The sequence below is a fragment of the Trematomus bernacchii genome, unplaced genomic scaffold (assembly GCF_902827165.1).
Source record: "Trematomus bernacchii unplaced genomic scaffold, fTreBer1.1, whole genome shotgun sequence".
In the NCBI taxonomy this organism is placed as follows: domain Eukaryota; kingdom Metazoa; phylum Chordata; class Actinopteri; order Perciformes; family Nototheniidae; genus Trematomus; species Trematomus bernacchii.
Window position 1 is genome coordinate 18,487,836 of NW_022988043.1, and position 21,249 is coordinate 18,509,084.

The following is a 21,249-nucleotide window of genomic DNA, read 5'->3' on the forward strand; positions in this document are numbered from 1 at the left end:
GATCATGAGAGACTCAGAGAGAGACTCTGAGATGAGACTCAGAGAGACTCAGGAGACGCAGAGAAGAGAGAACTCAGAGGACGAGAGAGAGACTCAGAGAGACTCAGAGACTCAGAGAGAGAGAGACTCAGAGAGAGAGAGACTCTGAGACTCAGAGAGAGAGAGACTCTGAGACTCTGAGACTCAGAGAGAGAGAGACTCTGAGACTCTGAGAGAGAGCCTCTGAGACTCTGAGACTCAGAGAGAGAGCCTCTGAGACTCTGAGACTCAGAGACTCAGAGAGAGAGACTCTGAGACTCAGAGAGAGTGCACCAGATTGATGCCTTCAATTTAAAGAAAAACAAATCTTCCCGGGGGTGCATGCCCCCGGACCCCCCAACAGGAGGTGAGGTCATCACAAATAAAACAGATTCACATGGATAGGATACTAGATAAGTGTGCACACATTATATACAATACACATTCTTGGATTTGTTAACACTATAGTCCCTAATATATTTGTAGAAAGGCAGGAAATGGAATTAAATTGAGAAAATGTTTCATTGCGGAGGACCCCCTGTTTTGTGTCCCCCCCACTTCTCAAACCAAAGTTACACCCTTGGCTGTGGTTATAGGAACTACTCAAGGACGTAAAACAAAAACACCAACTTCCTGTAGACTACCCCCTGCATTCTCACTTCCTGTTCTATCTTTAGCCACGTGTTTGAAATTGCTGTTTTATACATAGTGTCTCACACAAATGTTATATGCATTTATCCAGGCATGTTGCCCTTGTTGGAGGATACGCCGCCTGACTCAGATAAAAAATGTAGCATCAGACTGAATTACTGCGAATATTATCCATCTTCAGAAAGAGCGCTGAAAGGGAAAAACTCTCCAAACACTGTGGCTAATTCCAAATTCTCTTTCATCTCCAAATGTAGTATCAACGCAAAGGTGCCCGAGCCAAATATAGCTCCCGCTGAATGTATGATTTGGGAGCAGAGTACTTTAGCATCTGGGATTGTTTGGACAGCCATATTGCCAGGGGAGCAGGCTCTGGGCCTGTATCTTAAAGCATTGACATAAAAAACATTGATTCTTTACTTAGCAGTTCTTTAGAGCTCACTCACTAGAGAAAGGCAACAACGTCACCAGGATTAAAAAAAAAATCTTAAAATGACTGCAGTAATTCAGTAAATTCAGTGATTATTTGATCAAATATTCTCTTTTATGAATCATAACCATGTGACATTTATGCAATATTTTCAATTTGGACCGGTTACTTTAAAAACTCAGTTTTCTTTAAGAAAAAATGCTTTTGAATTCTTAAAGAAATGCAATGGGCACAATGCTATAGTGCATTACAATGGTGCACACATGGAGTGGAGCAGTGATGACTTATTTATGTATCCCACCCCGGGATTTAGCATCACAAAAAGCAATGGGATTTCTTCATTAGATTTTTGCAGAAAATAAACTTTGTGGCCAACACATTTATGTTTACGTCTATGATACCGAATATGTTTTGTTCAGCAGGATAATCTCCAAATATTAAGTGCACTTTGTGATTCTTCAGAGCTTAAATGCAATTAGCAGAAATAAAAGGCTAACTTAATGCTATAGACGAACTAAATCACCGTCGCGTGACTATGCATCATTACCGCTGAGCTAGAGGAGGACTTGTGTCGGCGAGATGACATTTAATAGTTGATATAGTCGCTTGTTAGCAACCGCCGCTTTATGACACAGAATCTTAGGACATTTATCAGTGGGGTATTTACTGATATCGAAGAACACAACATGAACATCTCTTCAGCTTTTGGTAACCACAAACCTTACTTCAGGCTTTTAACCAAAAACACAATAAAAAAACCATTGTCTTCTGGACGAGAGAAAGTGGTCAAATGTATTTCCCGGGTTTTAGAACATATTACTGCACCACTCTGCAAGTATTCTGTAAGCAGTGCCAATGAACATGTACAGTGACCCACAGCCCTAAAGTTTCTGGGTTCCTGTGTTTCTCATGACGGTTTCTGTTTTCTCCACAGGCACTTGGATGCTTGTTGTACAAGCTGTGTTTCTTCTCACTTCCATTTGGGGAGAGTCAAGTTGCCATTTGTGACGGAACCTTTATCGTTCCAGATAACTCCAAATACTCGTTCAAGTTGCACTGTCTAATCAGTAAGTTTGTGACTTTAAATGAAGTCAGAAAGTGTATCATCATGATTTTGGAGTAGAAAATTACGCACTCAGAATCATTTCCTATTTCTATTGAGCTATAAACTCTTTAGGCTTTTCTGTGTCAAATGATAGTTACTTGTGCAATTACTCAGAAGGTAGCACAGAAGTTGATATAGAGAGTATATTTTGTATTGCTTTTTAATGTTAAATCATTTTTTACTTTAAGTTACTTGGCTGTCTGTTACTGACTTTAGGTTTGTTTTTATGCATTTACATGGCATGTTTGAACTGTTTTAAGTACTCCTCGTTTGCTTTCAAGTTATCCACCTCCCTAAATGCATTCTGCTGTGGATCTTCCTTTTAAATAAATTGACCAACAGCTCCACCAAGTGGCCAAAGCAAGAAGTTGCAGATCAAGCACATTAATCATGTTCACTGATGCTGTATAAAACAATATCTTCGTCTTTCCCAGGGTATATGCTTGAAACTGACCCGGAGAAGAGACCAGACATTTACCAAGTGTCCTACTTTGCCTTCAAATTAGCTGGGAAAGAGTGTCCAGTGCCAAATCTCTTTGTAAGTCACCACATTGAAGCGTCTGTGTGGCCATAGCGTCTGCATACATTTGCGTTAAACCTTTATTTCCTGCCCTTCTTCCAGAACTCTCCCATCCCTACGTCGCTTCCAGAGCCTCTAACTGCGAGTGAGGTCGCTGCTAGAAGGAGCATGACGAAAGCCAAGTACTGATAACTCATGGTTTTTACTTGTGATATACAATGATGGATAAATACAACATAAAAGACAATTTTTTTTAAGGTTGATAGTTCAATTTTTTTTATAATTAAGAATAGAATAGTCTTCAGGATTGCCCACACTGCAAAGCTTGCTTTTTTTTTAAAATATCAACTTTTGACTCCTTTGTCCCAGGATAACAGAATCCGTGGGCCCGACGGAAACATCAATAGCTCCCAGACAGAGGCCAAAGGCGGCAAACAGTAACGTCCTGCCGCTCGCCAACACTGTCACCCCTGTAAAGATGACCGTGCCCTCAGCACCCGTCAGCAACGGCCAGAAAGGTTTGTACAACATCAGTGAGATTCTTATTTAACATGATACAGAAGTTTCTATTTTCTTAAATAAATGTTCTTATATCATCTTTACATGATTGCATATCTAAAACCTGTTTTATCACATGAAGACAAAAAGTAGGTATGTATGAGAAAGAGGACCACTCTAAGTATAGGCCTTGATCCGCCTGCTCGCCCAAAGACAAATGTCTTCCCTTTCCTACCAATTTAAAAACAAAGAAATATCTACATGTGCAGTTTTCTTATCAGCTTTCCTTAAGCACTGCATGCCAGCTAAATCAATCAGAATCAAAAATACTTTATTAATCGCAGAGGGAAATTTGGTTTTGTGACTGTCGCACCATGTTAGAAAATAAAAAATAATACATTTATATAAACATAAGTTGAGGTAAAAAGTGTAATCAAAGTACTTGTAGCCACAGGGACACAGCGTCTTAGGCACAGGAGGGAGACAGGACGTCCTCCACAGCACAGAGACCCTCGGAAGACTCAGACTCAGGGTGAAGCTCTCTGTGTTATCTTTGTCGGCCCCAACGGTCCATAAACCATGGATGGAAACGTTGTGAGATATATCCTGGTGCAGCCATGTTTTCTTAAAACACATTCAATTACACTCCGGATATTTCTTCTACCTCCTAGCTAACACCGTTAGCCCGTTAACACTGGCGGCAGCAACGGGACAATTGCGCAGTAAGCATTAAAACGTCCACCCGAAGCGCTTTAATTGGGCTCAATCAATGGATATATCTATTTACATTTTTCAGCAGAGTGTTTTCTACCACGATTTTCAAACATACTTATTATGTCAAGTAACAGGACTGCCAGGTAGAGAAAATACTTAAAGGGCAAAATTTGGTTTTACATCAAAATATTATTCCTCATGGAGGACACCAGAGGCCTGTACGACAAAGCCGGTTCAACATAACCTGGATATGTTTGAGTTACCCGGTTTACCTAATCCAAAACAAACGCGCTCTCGCTAAGCGGTCCTACGACGCTGGTTATCAACTCGTTAACTCAAGCCAGCTTTGCCCTATCTAGTTAGGTGCGCGTTCACATGAAAGGGGTGGTATTTGGAGCATTCGACCAATCACAAACATGGACAAGCGTACTGACAGCGCAGCGTCATACTTCCTGAATGAAAAGTCAACTATAATATTAGACAAATATGAAGACGTTAAACTTTAAACATCCATGACTTAAACACTTTATCCAGGATCAAAGCCACATAGCTGCACCTGCAAGGTGAATACAGCTGGTAAAAGAAAAAGTGTTTGAATGCGTACATTAACAGGTTTATGATATCACTGCCCCGTCTAAGACACGACGGGATCTGACTTTAATTACATTTGACTCGAGTGTTTCGTGAACTTACAGTAACATGTTGCTTAAAATAATACCTCTGCATACAGTATGTGACACTGTGAGTGTTGCACGGCCAGATACGGCTCAAGAAGCTGACTCAAATAAGGAAATATATGATACATTATGATGTGATATGATGTGATATGAATGATAATGGTAATCGACGTCTGCACTCGCAGTGGACTGTACGTAATGTTACTTTGATCCGGTTACTTATATTGTGGCAGATATTTAAAGGGGACCTATCGTGCAAAATGCACTTTTGTACGTCTTTTATACATGAATATGTGTCCCCGGTGTTCCAGGGAACTCACCAAGTGTCAGAAAACACAACCCTCTCTCTTTTCCTCCATACCCAAATCTCTAAAAACGGGGCTGCAATGGATCTGATACAGACTGATCCAGATTTGAAAATTCTCTGACGTCAGGAACGAGGAGCTCCGCCTATATGGCCAACTCTCCACCTATCAGGGGAATGTGGGGTTGAGCCACGGCCGGCCATTGCCGCTCGAAAGTGCTGGAGACGCTGTAGTACATATGCCAGGCCTGTAAGTGGCGCTGTAGTCTGCCACAAAAGCAGCGAAGAAGACTTCCCGCGCATGGTTGCCATGGTTGCCCTTCTGTTTATTCTCCGCTGTGGCTTTCTTTCTCCCTCCCAGAGGCAAGCGTTTGCTCCTGCTGCTGTAATTCAATGCAATCCCTCCCCGTCGAGGCAAGCACTGTAATTCTCTCCGGTAGTCCACCAGCAGATGACAAACACCCACCTCTCCGCCTCTTCCAAGGAACGAGGGGACCGTGCGTCAGAGTTTCAGTTAGATTTTTTTTCGCTGGTCAACATGTCCGTTAAAGTTGAAATCTTCCGGACAAAATTAGAAAAGTGCAGGTCAAAGGTCTTCTTTGTTATTTATTGAGCTTTAAAACAAATGAATAACGACTCTATATAATAATATAATAATAAAACACGGAGGACGGAGATCTCTTTTTCTCCCCCTCTTCTGACAGCCCAGCAGCTGATCTCAAAGCACGCTCCCCTCTCCTGCAGGGGGGCGTGGTCAGCTGCAGCTCATTTGCATTAAAGCTACGTCACAGAATCAGCCCCCTGCAAAAACAGGGCTGGAAAGAGCAAATAGAGCGAAATGAGGCATGGCTAAAATGCATGATCTGTTTGGTATTTTGAAAAAAAAACTAAACAGGCATGTTTTATATAGGTAAACCTACAATATATTGTTCAAATATAGCATGATAAGCTTTCTTAACGCTAATGTTATAATAATCAGAATGCTCTGAAGATGGGAGGTGATATTCTATTAATTTTCACGTTCACACAGTCGGTGATTTTTGCCGGCCGTCTTTCCTGCAACGGCCGTTTAAACTGTATTTCCTTTCTCCTGTAATATGACTTGATCGCTTTAAACTCCGCACACTGAGCTCTGATTGGTCAGCAGGCGGTGCTTTCACTGACTTGATCTCTTAGCCTGCAACCTAACCTGCTCCGGACCAGGGTAGCCGCTCAGCATAAGTTACCATGGAGATCTAGCCCACTAAGAAGTGAACCAGCGTCGTAGGACCGGAAACCCAGAGTTTTCCCTGAAGTTAGCCCGCTAAGCGTAAATCCGGCTTCGTCGTACAGGCCTCAGGCCTAGATAAAATCAAAACTTGTTTTGACATCCGATAACTTTTGACAAACCAATAGATAGCATTACTTCATACTTCGACAGCATAATCACAAATACTTTTCCAAATGGTACTTTCAGAATTTGTTTGTACACAAATACACACATTTTGTGGCATCTTAATGCTGTGTCGTATGTAAGAAATCCATCAACCTACTCCTGTCCACTCAGCTCCCACCCCTGGCTCTGGGCAGCCCCCCGTGCAGCCCCAGCCCAGCAGTCAGCAGCACCGGGTCCTGCAGCAGCTACAGCCTGGTGACCTGCGTCTACAGCAGCTACAACAACAACAACAACAGCATCACCACCACCAACAACAACAACAACAACAAGAAGCAGTGCAGCAACAACATGCAAATGCACAGCAACTCCAATACCTCCAGGTACAAACTTACAAACAATGCAACTTCACCACTTTTCAAGCATAAGTGAAGAACAGATGTTTCAATCCCTTTGCTCCCCTCCTCAGTACCAACAGGCTGTGCAGCAGTCCCTCCAGCTTCAGCAGCAGCAGGCCCTCCTCCAGCAGCAGCAGCAGCAACAGCAACAGCAGCAGCAGCAGCAGCAACAGCAGCAGCAGCAGCAGCAGCAGATGATGATGCAGCCCATGTACCAGCAGCAGATTGCTCAGGCTCAGGCTCAGGCCCAGGCCCAGGCTCAGGCCCAGTACGCAACCATGGTGAGTTCTGTCCAGTGTTAATTTTGGCAGCTGTTTTTGATTTAGTCTTAGTCTTAGTCTTTAGACGAAAATGGTAATTAGTTTTAGTCACATTTTAGTCATTTCTATCCTTCATAGTTTTAGTCTAGTTTTAGTCGACGAAAACTCAAAACGTGTTAGTCTAGTTTTAGTCGATGAAAAATTACATTTTAGTCAACTTTTAGTCAAAATGTTTTCTCTCTTTAAACCAATTCAGTTAGGCAAATACAGGTATCTGAAATCGGAATCAAGGTGACAGCATCAAGTGTTGAAATTCGTAAAGCAACATTTCACTCTTAACACTTTACTTGTGTAATATCTAGATGGGTATCATTAAGGTTTTCTACGGTACTGCTAGTCTTATCAATACTGCTTATCGATCCGGTACTTTAACGGTATTCTTGTATTTACTTTTTGTTATTTTTTAAAAGAAAAAACTAACATTGTTAACCGAATTAATTGCTTTATTTAAATGTGAAATAAATTAAATATATATAATTATGTTAAAATATTGTACTGTACTTGAGTAAAATGTTGAGGTACTTGTACTTTACTGGAGTATTTAAATGTTTTGCTACTGTGTACTTCTACTCCACTACAGTTCATAGTTAAATGGTGTACTTCTACTCCACTACATGTATTTAATACCTTTAGTTACTTTACAGATGTGGATGAATGATGTGAAATATAATCAAGTGTTAACTCAGACTTTAGTAAATCCACAAGCTACCCTGCAGTATACAGATATATAATATATCATTCAAACTAGCTGCACCTTTACCAGCTTTGAGAACACTTTAATGATCAATCATTATAAAACATATCATATATATTATTCTGAAATGGAACAATCTGCACAATCACTACTTGTACTGTCGCTACTTTAAATATATTTTGATGATCATACTTTGACTTGAGGAACTCTTCCTACACTATGGTATTTTTTTACTTAGCTACAAGATCTGAGTACTTCTCCCACCTCTGCACACCTGATGTGATAACGTTACTCGTAATTGGGGCAACAGAGCTACGAGTTAAGGAAGTCGAAAATTGTGCATTTCTCCGACTGAATATGACGCCTTTTGGCCGGCTGTTTGGACAGACTACTCTACTCGTGTCAACGCGCTAACGCGAACACATGGCAAACGAGCTTTGTCCACATCGAGCCTTGTAGTGTCTCTATACTTCTGAACGCTCCGTCCCCGGCAGATCTCTGTGTGCCGCTGCAGCGTGTCTGTTAGGCCCCGCCCCCCGCACACAGAGAGAGAGGGAGATCGCTCTTCTGGAGTGAAGAGAGCGGAAATAATGATATTGCAAGTTAGAAATGTAAGATGCATTTTGACAGACAAGACGGGCAATTGGGGGAAAATATGCTGCATTTTGAATGTCCGCTAGTCCACCATTAACACCTTAGTCCCGTCTCGTCTCGTCAACGAAAACTAAATATACATTTCGTCAAATTTTCGTTATCAAGAATCTATTTTTAGCTCGTTATCGTCTCGTCTTAGTCATGTAAAAAAGGTCGTTGACGAACATTTTTCGTCATAGTTTTCGTTGAAGAAATTAACACTGGTTCTGTCAGGTCTAAACGTGGCGACAAAGCTGCCACGGCTTGAATTTGATTTGATTTCTACCCTTTAATGGACGTCTTCCAGATCAATTTGCTTTTGTTCAACACATTGAAGCATTGGAAGCTGCTTTTACCACAAAGTCACAACAGAATTTCAGAGCAGAAGATTCTATCCAAAACGGCAATAAATAGTTTGAGCAAATGACAGCGAAACACATGGAGACACAGCGTGAAGTAACACGGAGATGAATACTTCATTTAATGTCAGAATGGCCTAAAATTGCTCTCTCTGTTCCAAACACTGGCAGACAGTCCTCTTTAGTGGAATCGCTTTACTTCTGTGCCAAGCGGCATTGGAAGCAGACGCTCAAACTTCCTACTGACTCTTTCCAAATATTCTGAAAACTAGTATTTACGCAGCTACTGAATCAAACACACAAACACAGGTCCTCCAAATGTGCTCTGCTAGGGCGGTGCAATTTTTAGTCTGCTTCCCACCGAACACGTACCATCTGTTTTATTTCAGAGGCAATCTGGTCAGAGCGAAGCCACAAGGGGATCGAACAGAGGGTGAAATCGAGCAGTTTCCTCCATGTTGCATCGTGGCATATGAAGCAGTTTACAGGCAGGGGAAGAGAGCACCTCGAACAAAAAGCATATTCTTATTCCCAAGATACCTGCTAAATGTTAAAAAGCAGCATTTCCCCTCTGATCTTAGACCTGCTCCTTTCTGTGATGAGGAAAGCTTTGCTAAATGACTGCACATTTTTCAACACACTAACTTTATTCGTGCAGCACTTAACAAGCACAGACCAATCTCAAAAAAAATTGAGAAAAACTCAGAAAAATGGGCCTGAGGATGGAGCAACAATAGCAAGATTTATATCTAAAATCTGAATCATGAACCATATGGAACGTTTCTGCCCTTGTTGTCCACTGTATTTCTGGGCTCCCTAAACAACACTGCTAGGTGCTCCTTGTAGTCCCAAGTCCAAATTGGAATTGGATTTTTTGGCTATAGATCTTTTGAAAAACAATAACTATTTGTTTAGTGCACGTTCTTTTAATGGAAAATAAAACCTCTTTAAAGGTCACCTATTATGCAAAATTCATTTTTCATGTTTTTTTTTTATATACAGTATCAATATGTTCCCCAGTGTGTTAAGAGACTTGTAAAGTTTCAGGAAAAACATATTTCCTCTTTTTCTCGGTCTGAAAAGAGCTAATCAGACGACAACCGTTTTTTGAGTTGGGCAACCATTAGCCACTAACCAACCAAGGTAACGCCCGCCCACCTTATCACCTTGACTCTCCTCCTAGAGCACCATTGTGTTTTGTTTTTTTGCTTTCCGGTTACTAGCAAGATTAGTTAAGTTGAAATGGTCCGTCAGTGTTCAAACCTTATTGCATTTAGGATTGATTTATTTGTTCAGTTTGGTCTCCGACGTGCTGTTTGACTTTCATTCCTCCGTCCCTCCCCTCCACTGTGTCCCCAGCTTTCCAAATCCAGAACTGGTTTCTAACAACATTTCATCATCTTGTTGGCGTCATTGTGCACCATGAAAACAAAGGTCCGTCCCTCATTCCCTTCCCCCTCTTCTCCCTCTGTTCCTTCCCTAACAGCTGCACCAGTACCAACAGGCTTTTATCCAACAACAGCAGCAGCAGCATCAACATCAGCAGGAGCTTCTTCATCATCATCAGCACCAGCAGCAGCTTCATCCCGCTCCGCAGACTCTCCCCTACATGTCCTCCCCTCTTGAGTTCCAGATTCCGCTGGGTACCTATAACACGACCCCTCCCACTGCTGGAGCTGTGCAGGTGGGGGGGCCGTCACCTGTCGACTCCTCATACTCTAACCCCAGGTAAGACCCACTGAACTTCCACCAGTCTCAACCACCCTTTAAACCGTGCCAGAGCCCACAGTGTGTTCCCGTTAGTGTTAACTTCCTGTCTGTCTTCTCTTTCCTTCTCTTGTTCTCTATATCTTTACTTGGGACATTCGAGCCATCATGAATCCAGAAATGGCAAATATAAAAATGACTATTCAAAAAGTATTCCACAATGTTTCTTTGATAAAACTTGTATCCCTACGGGTTCTCACTGGTAGGGGTGGGAGGGTAAGGGAGGCGGGTAGTGCGTGGCAATGCTTAGTTCTAAGAAAGGATGAAGATCATTGTCTCAATTGTGACCCTGTATGACATTTTTATATGTTCTTCAATAAAAAAACATTAAAAAGAATTCCACATATTTTCTGATGGAGAAAACTAATATTTGACGTTAAATAGACAGGACTTCTTTTTGGGGATTGATATGACCGCACATAGTCCCTTGATCATCCTTAGCAGTGGTCTGTTGGCGAGCTTTAACAGACCTCTTGAATGTCCAAATAGACCAATCAGAATCAAGTATTCAACTAAGCCATTTAATTATCAGTCTTAATTTCTATTGGAAGCTCAGGCAAGGCACATAAATGTATGTTTAAAACATTTTCCACAACGAAGCTGCGCAAGGTTCAATAGAAAATAAGTAAACAATATAAATCAGAATGCCGTTTATTGCAGCGTAGGTTTTCACATACTTTACAAGCGATTGGCATTGTGAGTTGGTGTAAAACATAACAGTTAAAAAAATGAAAAAGCACTAATATAAATACGTACAATATATCTGAATACACATTTTTCAAAACACAGGAAAGGAGAAAGTCAAGAATAATAAGAGTATTTCATATTAAAGGTTAAAAAAACAAATAAAGGGCAAAATAAAAGTGCTATTTCAATGAAAAGTCAGTCATGATCGAACATTAGTCTTAAGCCCTTAGTTTTTAAGAGTAGTATGTTGGATAAACTTCCTCAGCCTCAGACATTTTCAGTAGAGAGAAGAGTTCTCTTTGAATTAGATTTTGGTTTTAGGTTTTCATCTTAAATGTGTCCTACCTTAAACATGTTGTGTCTGTTGTACTGTGTCCACAGCAGGAACCCTCTCCTTGCTTCAGATGGGATCACGCCCCCCTCTCAGAGCAGCAACAGTACAGCCACTAACCCCCCCGACATGTCGCGCTGGAACCCCTTTGGAGAGGACAACTTCTCCAAGCTGACCGAGGAGGAGCTGATCGACCGGGAGTTTGACAGACTGCGAGCAAGCAAGTGACCCTTTGCATGATAGTGTTTTGTTTCTGACATCATAGCAACAGTCTGTTATTCATTGCAGCAGTCAAAAATAAATGACAGTTTATCTATAACCAGCGCTGAGACTGCGGTTTGGTTTATTAAAGACTCTAAGAAAACAAGTTTACCGATATCTCATCTCTCTACAATTTAAATCATAAGTCACTTTTCTTCCCTGAAGGGATTCTTGTTGTGAGGCCACATCACTGCGACTTCATCTCAAGGTTAAACGGTATTTTATTAATAGTTTCCGTGGACTCAATTGAAAATAAATCATAACCAAATGCAGTATAATTCAATATCTACCCTTGACTTTGTGTTTAATGTTTTCAAATCTTTCTGTGGTTTAAAAACATCTTCCCTTAGTGTCGCAGCTTTAGATGATTCAGTTTCAGAATACTTTATTGTCCATTACATTTACATAAAATGGAAATGTGTCTTTGGCGCCGGCAGATTAAAAAAACGTCATCTTAAAGTAACTAAGTGGCTGTCATAATAAAAAGGCTAAGTGGTTTGTTCTTCCTCTGGCGTGAAGTTCATTTAAAAAACCAAAACATCAGAGCATGACACTCAGTTGCATTAAAAAATAAACAATATCAAATGTATACATTAAAGTTAGGTGATGCCGTTTGTGGCAGATGTCCTAAGAAGGATCCTTGAGGTTTGGAAAGGATCTGTGTGTTTTGAATGGTCACGGCTGATAGAAAAAGGAATTTCTTGTAGTTGTTTTTCCCAGCCAGTGGTGATCTAATCCTCTTCCTCTCTGGGACCTTTCCATGCAGATGAGCCAGGGGAGAGAACATCCAGCGCTGAAAAGGAGCGAGCGCCGCCTGCCGCCTCCAGCACCTCCACCCTGCTGCCAGAGGACCTGTTCGGCTCAGTCCCGTTCGTGGCCAGCGCAGGCAAGTCTTAGAGGAGTCTCTACAGAGAGGACCCAACACTGTGGAGCCACCTCCCCCGCCCTCCCCCTTCTCCTGCTCTTCTGTTCCCAGCTGACCTCCTGTCAGCAGCTCCCATGCCACATTGACCCCGCAGTGAGGCATTCAAAACCAATGGTTCGATTTTGTTTCGGTTGGCAGATAAGTCCTTAGCATAAAATATGAGGAAAAGGTGAGTGTAGGCTCTTCTGTAAATAAATGAGGAACAACAGCCGATGCATGAGTGAAATGGTGAAAGCACTTTCCTTATTCACTGCAATCAGCTCTTGCCTTTAATTCTGGGCTTGGTGGCGGTCATTTCTTAATTGCCGTGCTGTAACAACCCTTTATGCAAGTCAGCTAAAAGAAGTGGCCGGATCGAGGTACTAACACATAGGGCTCTCACTGAGAAGTATATACACTCGTGGTGAGGTGCATTAGATTACACATTTTATTTCACTTCATTCCAAACTTCCAGCTCACTGTGTCCAACAGAGAACACCGCTGCATAACATCGCTGTAACATGACGAGGCCATGGAGACGTGTCCGTGTGAAGAGTGAGACACATGGCTGGTACTTATAAGGGCTGAGTGATGAAAACATTGCAGAATAATACAATATTTACACATAAATTTAAAGCTTTTAACAAGTTTCATGCATTAAAAGCAAACGATTCTTGATTTCTCATTCGATTGAGTTTTTATGGATTTTTTATATTTTAAAATAGAACATATGGAGCAATCCTTGACACAATCCAGTGGCTTTCTCTTCTAAATGAAGTTCCTTATTTGGTATTCAGTCAGTGCTGAACATGTTTTTACTTGCAGCTGTCTTCGGTCTTACAGATTGTCTCTTTGGATGTCATTTGTTATGATTTCCGAAGAAAATATTTTATAAGTGGATGTTGCTCTTGGATCCAGATATTTAGTGCCAATTTTCTCTTCCGAGAATAATTATTTCAAATAACCACAACACACCATTTAACAATCTGTGTTGCAGAAAGATTGAGCTCCAAGTTGTACAATCAAGCCTGCAATGATGCAAACTTAAAAAAGATCCTACTAGAGTGCGCTATAGGACACATGTTTGTGCCAACACGACACAATTCAGAAAGAGAAGTAACCAAGCCCGCCCCCTAAACCTGGGGTCCTGTCTCACCAGAGCCCACACAGATAAAGTAAGGAAGCCCTGAGTTTGTGTAACCGGGGTTCGTTCAGAGCACCATCCTCGCCCTCTGTGTGAGGAGATTGAGCAGCAGAGCTCTGTGAATGGGTTATCTGCTGGTGGAATCACATGTTTACAGACGGAAGACCTAGGTCCATCATTTTATTTATTTTAACACTATTTCCCACTGAAAACCACTTGAAGCACTAAGTAAAGTAGGCTGCATCCAACCATCGTTTTGACATGTATGACCAAACCTGGCCAAGTCCTCTGTAGAGTCCATCATGTGAAATCAAATGGGGTTATTACTCAGAACTCCTACACTGGAGCCAGTGGGGTTTCACAGGAGCCCTGTCACACCCTCCCCCTTTTTGTCTCTTTTTGTTATGTAGTCTTTAAGTTGTTGCAAGACATTTTTAATTCTGTAAAAAACAAAAAACCTTCACTTGTAAATGTTGTACATCCTGTTGAATCCCAAATATACTCGAACATCACTCAGCCCTGGTACTGATAAACTCCATTAAGGGAAAGGAACACTTGAACTTCCAAACTTGTGTCTATTGGCCACCTGTTTACATTTAAACACCATTATTCTCTGCGGCCATTAAAACAAATATACCGCACTAATACATGAATTGTTTGGACAAAGCCTGGACTGAGCTCTTTACAGCGCAGGCCGTGTTAACATACTCTAAAGCAGGGGTTCCCAACCCCCGGTCCGCGGACCGGTACCGGGCCGCAGAGGTGTTACTGCCGGGCCGCGAAATAGCTGTGAGTTTATCGTAATATTTGCAGAATTATAAATATATAAAAATATTTTATCATAATATTTTTTCAAAAAGTGTTTAATTTTCGCACCTATGCCACCAGTCATATTATTTCATCCAGTAGCTAGTTAATCTTTCACCAGAAAACCGTTGAAAATGGCTTTTATGATGAGGGATTCGGCGGCTCAGCCTTATAAGGTCTCCTCTCGTGCGCACGAGCTTGTTACCGGTGCGCCAAGTAGGAAGAGGAGCGCACAGGAGACAACCGTTTGATTGCAGACTGTTATGTTTATGTGGGGAAATGGTGGTGCATACATTATTTGAGATATATTTCAAACTCGGACTTCATTTTAAGGACATGTCGGCCAGGGGTGTAGAGCTATTTGTTTAAGCACCGGATTGGCAAAACAGAAGAGTAAACCAGTCTGCCTTGATCTATGAATTAATGTCCGGGACTCTCACGATCTGCTGCCCGCAGCTGCTTTATAGAAGGAAACCCTCCTTCACTTCTTAAAACGGCTGCAGCATCCGGAGGCAGCGGGACGTATACTCCGCTTCTGAGAAGTGCAGCACCAGTATGACTGTGTTTAACTTCATCAGAACAGTTTAAGAGTGACTGCAGGCTGCTACGTGTTAACCACACACACCTATACACACACATCTACACACATCGAACTGCCCGATTACTCCCCCTTTTATTAGTTTTATGAAGGAGATGTCCAGTCAGTCACCAAGGCGCATGATGTGTGTGTGTATGTGCTCTGCTCAGCTCAGCTCGGTGTGTTTGTGTCTGTCCGACACCGGCATTTGTTTTCAAATGTTTATGAACAGTAATTTACACACATATGGCTAACTCCATATATGCGGCTGTTCCCAAAATAAATTAGTTTAATCTTAATCTCGATGTAGTGCTAATGCTGTCGGAGTGCACCGGAACGAACGACACTATCATAATATCTTCTGAAAACAAATGCCAGTGTTCATAATGCGGCTTCTCCTCGTTTTCCCAGCATTCACTGGATTATCCGTAAATCATACAAACAAAACCAAAACGTTAATTTATCTGTTTTCCCGTTTTGGTTTAAAAACTGAATAACGTCGGTTTTTTGGTTTTCCGAAAAACCAAAAAATGACACCGGTTCTTTTTTAAACTTTGTTAATATGTTTTGGATGCATATTGTTCTAGTATTTGTTCAGGCTGTTACATACAATTAGCCTCTGTTGCTACCTGCTGGTGGTGAGTAAATATTAAAATCAGTTAAAATTGACAACCGGTCCGCGATTTTTTTTTAATGTATCTGCCGGTCCTTGGCACAATAAAGGTTGGGAACCCCTGCTCTAAAGAACTTTGCTTATCTAACCAGTCAGACTGCATGAGGTTGAACCAGACACAGATCATAGCCTTGGTATAACAATGTGAATATCACAGCGCAGTATTTCTACATATATACCTTTCGGTGGCAGCAATAAGCTTTTGTGCCTCTGTACTCTTCCTGTTCCTTAAATGTGAATTGTTTTTTTTAATAGGCAGTTCAAAAACGCTGTTTGTAATATTTACTGATAAACCGTATCAACACTAAAACACATAGATATTTTCTAAAGGGAAATGAGAATAGATTTTGTTTTCCTACAGTAACCTCATCTCGTGTCCTTAAACATGCAGGCTTAATGCAAATCCAGTGGCTGCAGTTTAGAGTAGAATGAGACAAGATAATGATGCAATATAAACTTCTAAGCACTTGAATGTAGGTGTGGAAATATGTTATTGTCTTCACTTGTTACTTAAAGAATATACATTTGAATTCAAATTGGAAAACCAAAAAAGAAAAAATGAAACCAAACAGATTGAAGGGACTTTTGTACTGAATTGTATGTTAGAACGGGCAAATAAACCCACGTTGTTGGGAATGGGAGTGATTCCCACAGGCTGGCATGAAGAACATTCTCCTTTTTGATCAGCCTATTAGCTTCCTATGCGTGTGCCATCACAGTGTGTCAGCTGGTTATTGAGGTTGCTCTTTAAATGCAAACACACTGCCAGCAACTGGCATAAATCAGTCCGTTTGTTATTGTTTCTCTGTCGTACAAACCAATCAGGACATGCCATCAGTGTACTGACATGTGACATAGAGTGATTACATATTTTTGTGAGCCTGACCCGGAAGTTACCATCACAAGGGTCCCTCAAACAAAAAGCCATGGCAATTACTTTTGGTATATTGCTAAAAATAAGCTTTGTTGCCCACACACATTTGAATACCCAGCACGTTTGTTTCTGCAGGATAATCTCCATGTGTTAACACCACTTTGTGATTCTTGAAGCGTAGTGCAATTGGCAGAACAAATACGTAATGCTATGAACAAACGACATCATGGTCGCACGGCATCGGTCACATTGTAAGCTCATGTTAACCACAAACACATTCAATCAAACGCTGACTTCGACACGAGGGAAGTTGAAGTGGTAACATGCTTTTCCTGGTTTAATGACTTTTAACTGCACCAGTCTATAAGTGCCAACCAAATAAATAAACAAATAAAACAGTGCCAGCCCCATGGTAATAAATGTATGTAAGAACACTTCAAATACATCCAGCAGTATGGCCAAAGTTTGTTTTGCTTTGCTGCATTCACAACATATTGATAGGGGTGTGGATTCAATCAGATTGTGACCAAGATTTGATCTCACAGAAACGGCAGGATTGCTATCAATGCATAATGTCACAAGGCTGTAGAGCAGTCCCTGGCAGTGTGACTGCACATTTAAATGTAACATTTGACTTGCATTTAAAAGCATCAACTTTTTTTTCTACGGTTTTCTTTTAAAGTGGAAGTCGCTTGGTTGCCATTTCTGAAAACAAAGTGCCTTTTTGCGGCCTTTTTATTTAATCTGACTGACCATGCTGATCACGCTTTTTCATACAACGATTACAAAATCGTTTGTTTATTATCTCAGATGACATTTAGAAGAATAAATCTGTAGTTTCCAAAATGTGGATAATAAAGACCTTTTTGTAAACTTGTCACAGTATAGGCACAAAATACAATTATGAACCTGCACATTAATAATAATAATAATAATAATAATAGGGCCCCTTTGAGAAATAAGCAGAAGCAAAAACATACACACCACTGCAACTCTTGACCCTAAAAGTTATTCTTCCCTGTTCCTGATCTGAAAATGATTGATCCCATATGACAGATCTGTTTGAGCACCAACTGACCAACTCTTATACATAGTCCCTTCTGTTTCATTATGCTGAACACGACTGGCTGATGGCACATGCGGTAGTGTAATGTAACTTGTTGTGCTGATAGGAATGCTTGCTGAGTGCTGATGATCTCTATCAACGGTGAATATTTTAGAGTCCATACAATCCTAAAGGGTTTGTTTGTGCTCACTGTGCCACTGTTATTCCACATTAGAGCAGCAAGTGAGAAACCCATCTTCATGCTCATTTTTGTATATAAGTGGTCAAATATAGCTCATGTGTTTATCTGAAGGTAAGTTTGGAGAACTGTTACTGTTCCCCTTCATGTTTCTACTCGTATCACTGCCTGCTTTTATTGGGCCTTTGTGGTAAAACTTCATTTTCAGTTTTTGTTGTTGATTAGTTCATTTGTCATTCAGTGAGACAGCCATACTCCCAAACATCTTGTTCATGTGTATTGGTGGATGGATCTATAGTCTATAGCATAGTCGAACCATCAAAGCCAAAAAAAGTGAAGGGGACAACCAGAGCCATTAACTGCACTTTAAGTTCCTGTTTTTAAAGTGTGAGGAAGTGTGAATTAATATCCCAAGACTTTTGGGGTTGAACAAGCAGACATTGAATGTTGTTATATATATTGTTTACATTGATGTGCTTTTTATCCTCTGTTACGGGGTTTGCTGCCTCCTTTTTATTAGCATTCTTTGTCGAGCTTTACGTCCCGGTCGAAGCCCCAGAGCAGGTCACTAAAGCTCTGGATCTTTCTATGAGTTCATCCTCACGAGAAGTGTTGGCTATCAGCAGCTCCTGGTTCCTCCTGCAGAAAGAATTCAACCTATAGATCAATAATTTGTCTTATACATATCTTGTTGTTCTGTATCATACTGTGAGTGTGAATGTATTTCTTTATAGAATGTTACTGATAAATAAAAAAACATTCAAAAGCAATTTTCACTTTGGTTCCTTTTGTATGGCTCTTTAAAGTATGTGAAGGTTTAAAGTCTCTCCACCACTACACCATGTGCAAGATGTTCCCTGGGTAACGTGGCGGTCTTTGTTTAATACGTTTACAAAATGATATGTACAGTAGGGAATGTGAAGGTCAAATCAAATGTTTAAACACAAGTTCTGGGTTAAGGCATGTCAAAACTAAGCAGCATACTCAGAGACAGGTGTCCTGCATGCTAAAGCCCTGATGGTGACAGACACATTCTGGCCGTTTCTCAATGTCGAGTATACCTGCTGCAGAGCCACTATTTCAAGTATACTACGTCATCGAGTGGCGCCGAATGCTGGGCATTTAACATGCATTGAAACAGTCCTTAGGCGCCACTCGATGACGTAGTATACTTGAAATAGTGGCTCTGCAGCAGGTTTACTCGACATTGAGAAACGGCCCCTGTGTATTCAACTTCAGTGTTCACCGTTTGCCCTGCCTTAAAGGGGCCCTGTTGTGCTTGTTGGGATTTTCACTGTCCTGTAGTGTGGTATAGGTTTTCGTGCAAATGCTAAAATCCCAAGGTCCATGCCAGAGGGAGTTTCTCTCCCCCCCCCCCCCCGCCCCAATACCCATTTAGTACGCAGAGGAATTCATTCTTCAAATATGTATTTCAAAAACAAGAACATTTGAGATGATAACATGCTTTTATTTAATAAAATACGCAGAGCAGCTTTTTATAATAATAAGATACCCGCGGTAAACATTGTGCTTCAAAATAAATAAAGTATAATGAGTTGTGTTTCTAATGCACTGTATAGTGACATGAAGATGTGGTACAATTACATTTTTTGCCAATTGATATTTTAATTATTTTTAATATAATCCTGTTCCTTAAACATAAACAGAGCGACATTCAATTTATAAGAAACAGCTCAACCACCTTACATTTAATGATCTATTTTAATTATTATATTTATTTATTTATTATATAATGTATGAGCTTCAATTGATTGGTCTAAAAAGGCAAATGCTCCTCTGTCCATTCAAAACATTTAAAACACATTTTTCAAATGACTACGTGATTTCCCCTCGTTCGTCTGCTTTGCGTTCAAACAGCAGCTTTAACCGCCAGCAGGGGATGAACACATGTACGATACTATATTCAATATTTATTTTGTTGCGTTTTTTTTAAATTGTGTTTTTTTTTTTATTACGTTTTTATTTTATGATTATTCGGTAAATCTATAAAATGTTAAAAAAGTAAATCACTTTTTTTACCTGACCCTCAGACCAACACACTCAGGTATTTAATGAGACACTTTTTTGATGATTGGACACAAAAGAGAGAGAAAACAGCAGATGTAACATTTAGGAAGCCAAGACACAGTAAGTTGAACAATTCCTGCTTACAAATGAGATCAAACAACTGAAAACAAATCTGTTAGTAATTCAGCGTCTCTCCCTATTTCCTCTAACACTTGAAGCCAGTGATGTTATCATGTTAGCAGTTCGCAGTTAGCAGTTCGCTAACTGTTAATTAGCAGCTTGTTTTAGTTTCATTTTTTGGTTGAGTCACAAAGGCTTGTAAATGTTGACCTCTGCAGCTTTATCAAATCAATCTGGGTTTAGTGTTCGATGTTAGGGGAAGACTTCTTTAAGCCCCTGCTGTCGGACATCTCAAACACATTTGATCTTCCATCAGACAAGAGGACAGAATCGTGCATGTTTCCCCCACTTATTTGTATCTATTAAGAGATCAGATGCAGCGTGTAATCCTTCAGCTTTCCATCAAAAGAACAACGACCAAGCAAATCTCCTGATGAAAGATGTTTCTATTGTTGTCACTCAGAAGTGAGTTCTAATCTGGGAGCAGTCGGGTGGAGGGGGCAGATGCAGAGCACCCCCCCCCCCCCCCCCCCATGTTTTGTGCATTAATATTACTTTTCATCTTTTATTGTTGGTGGTTTTACAACAAAGCTGTTTGCTAATCTGTCATAACGTCCTGCCAGCTTTGGGTGGTTGAAGACACGGAGAGGTTTCCATTCTCGTGCTCCCAGCAGGGGGTCCCTTCTCTGCTTTCTAATATAGACTTTCCACTGATAAGGAACAATAAATTGGCTCTTTGTGTAGAGCACAATTTATTTTCAATATAATTGGAGACTATCCACTCGCTAATTAGGCTTAGTCTCAAATGTCGTTATGCAAATCTCTTGGACATACATTTAGAAGTAAGGAGTAGTACTTGCAAAAAAAGAAGTGTTATTCATTATTAACTTCAGAGGGAAGTGACAGCTTGAATCTTTTCAACAAAAGATTTATATTTGAAAGCAATTTTGTGCATCTTGAAAAGCCGACTGCCACATTTCTAAAGCCTGTAAGCCGCCTCTTCTTATTGCAGGGTTAGAGTAGAGAAGTCAGAGCAGCTTTTACGACATATTGAGTTGTGCAATTTCTCCTTCGCTGCTCCTTCTGCTTCAATATTGGACAAACTGTTGGGATTTGTATTTGTGGACTTCCAAACCAAGTAT

General features: G+C 40.7%; 1 protein-coding gene across 2 annotated transcripts in view; it reads left to right on the forward strand.

Moving 5' to 3' along the window:
• The window catches only part of bmp2k (BMP2 inducible kinase), a 73,873-nt gene that overhangs the window by 48,754 nt on the left and 3,870 nt on the right, over positions 1 to 21,249 (forward strand). Inside the window, exons 7-15 of one of the 2 annotated variants that reach the window (XM_034118446.1) lie at positions 2,031 to 2,163; positions 2,636 to 2,739; positions 2,824 to 2,903; positions 3,091 to 3,239; positions 6,461 to 6,669; positions 6,756 to 6,965; positions 10,177 to 10,418; positions 11,526 to 11,695; positions 12,503 to 12,622. In XM_034118446.1, the coding sequence (XP_033974337.1) occupies positions 2,031 to 2,163; positions 2,636 to 2,739; positions 2,824 to 2,903; positions 3,091 to 3,239; positions 6,461 to 6,669; positions 6,756 to 6,965; positions 10,177 to 10,418; positions 11,526 to 11,695; positions 12,503 to 12,622 (1,417 nt within the window). The remainder of the gene's footprint in view (positions 1 to 2,030; positions 2,164 to 2,635; positions 2,740 to 2,823; positions 2,904 to 3,090; positions 3,240 to 6,460; positions 6,670 to 6,755; positions 6,966 to 10,176; positions 10,419 to 11,525; positions 11,696 to 12,502; positions 12,623 to 21,249) is intronic. The other variant, XM_034118447.1, reaches the window with a different exon arrangement.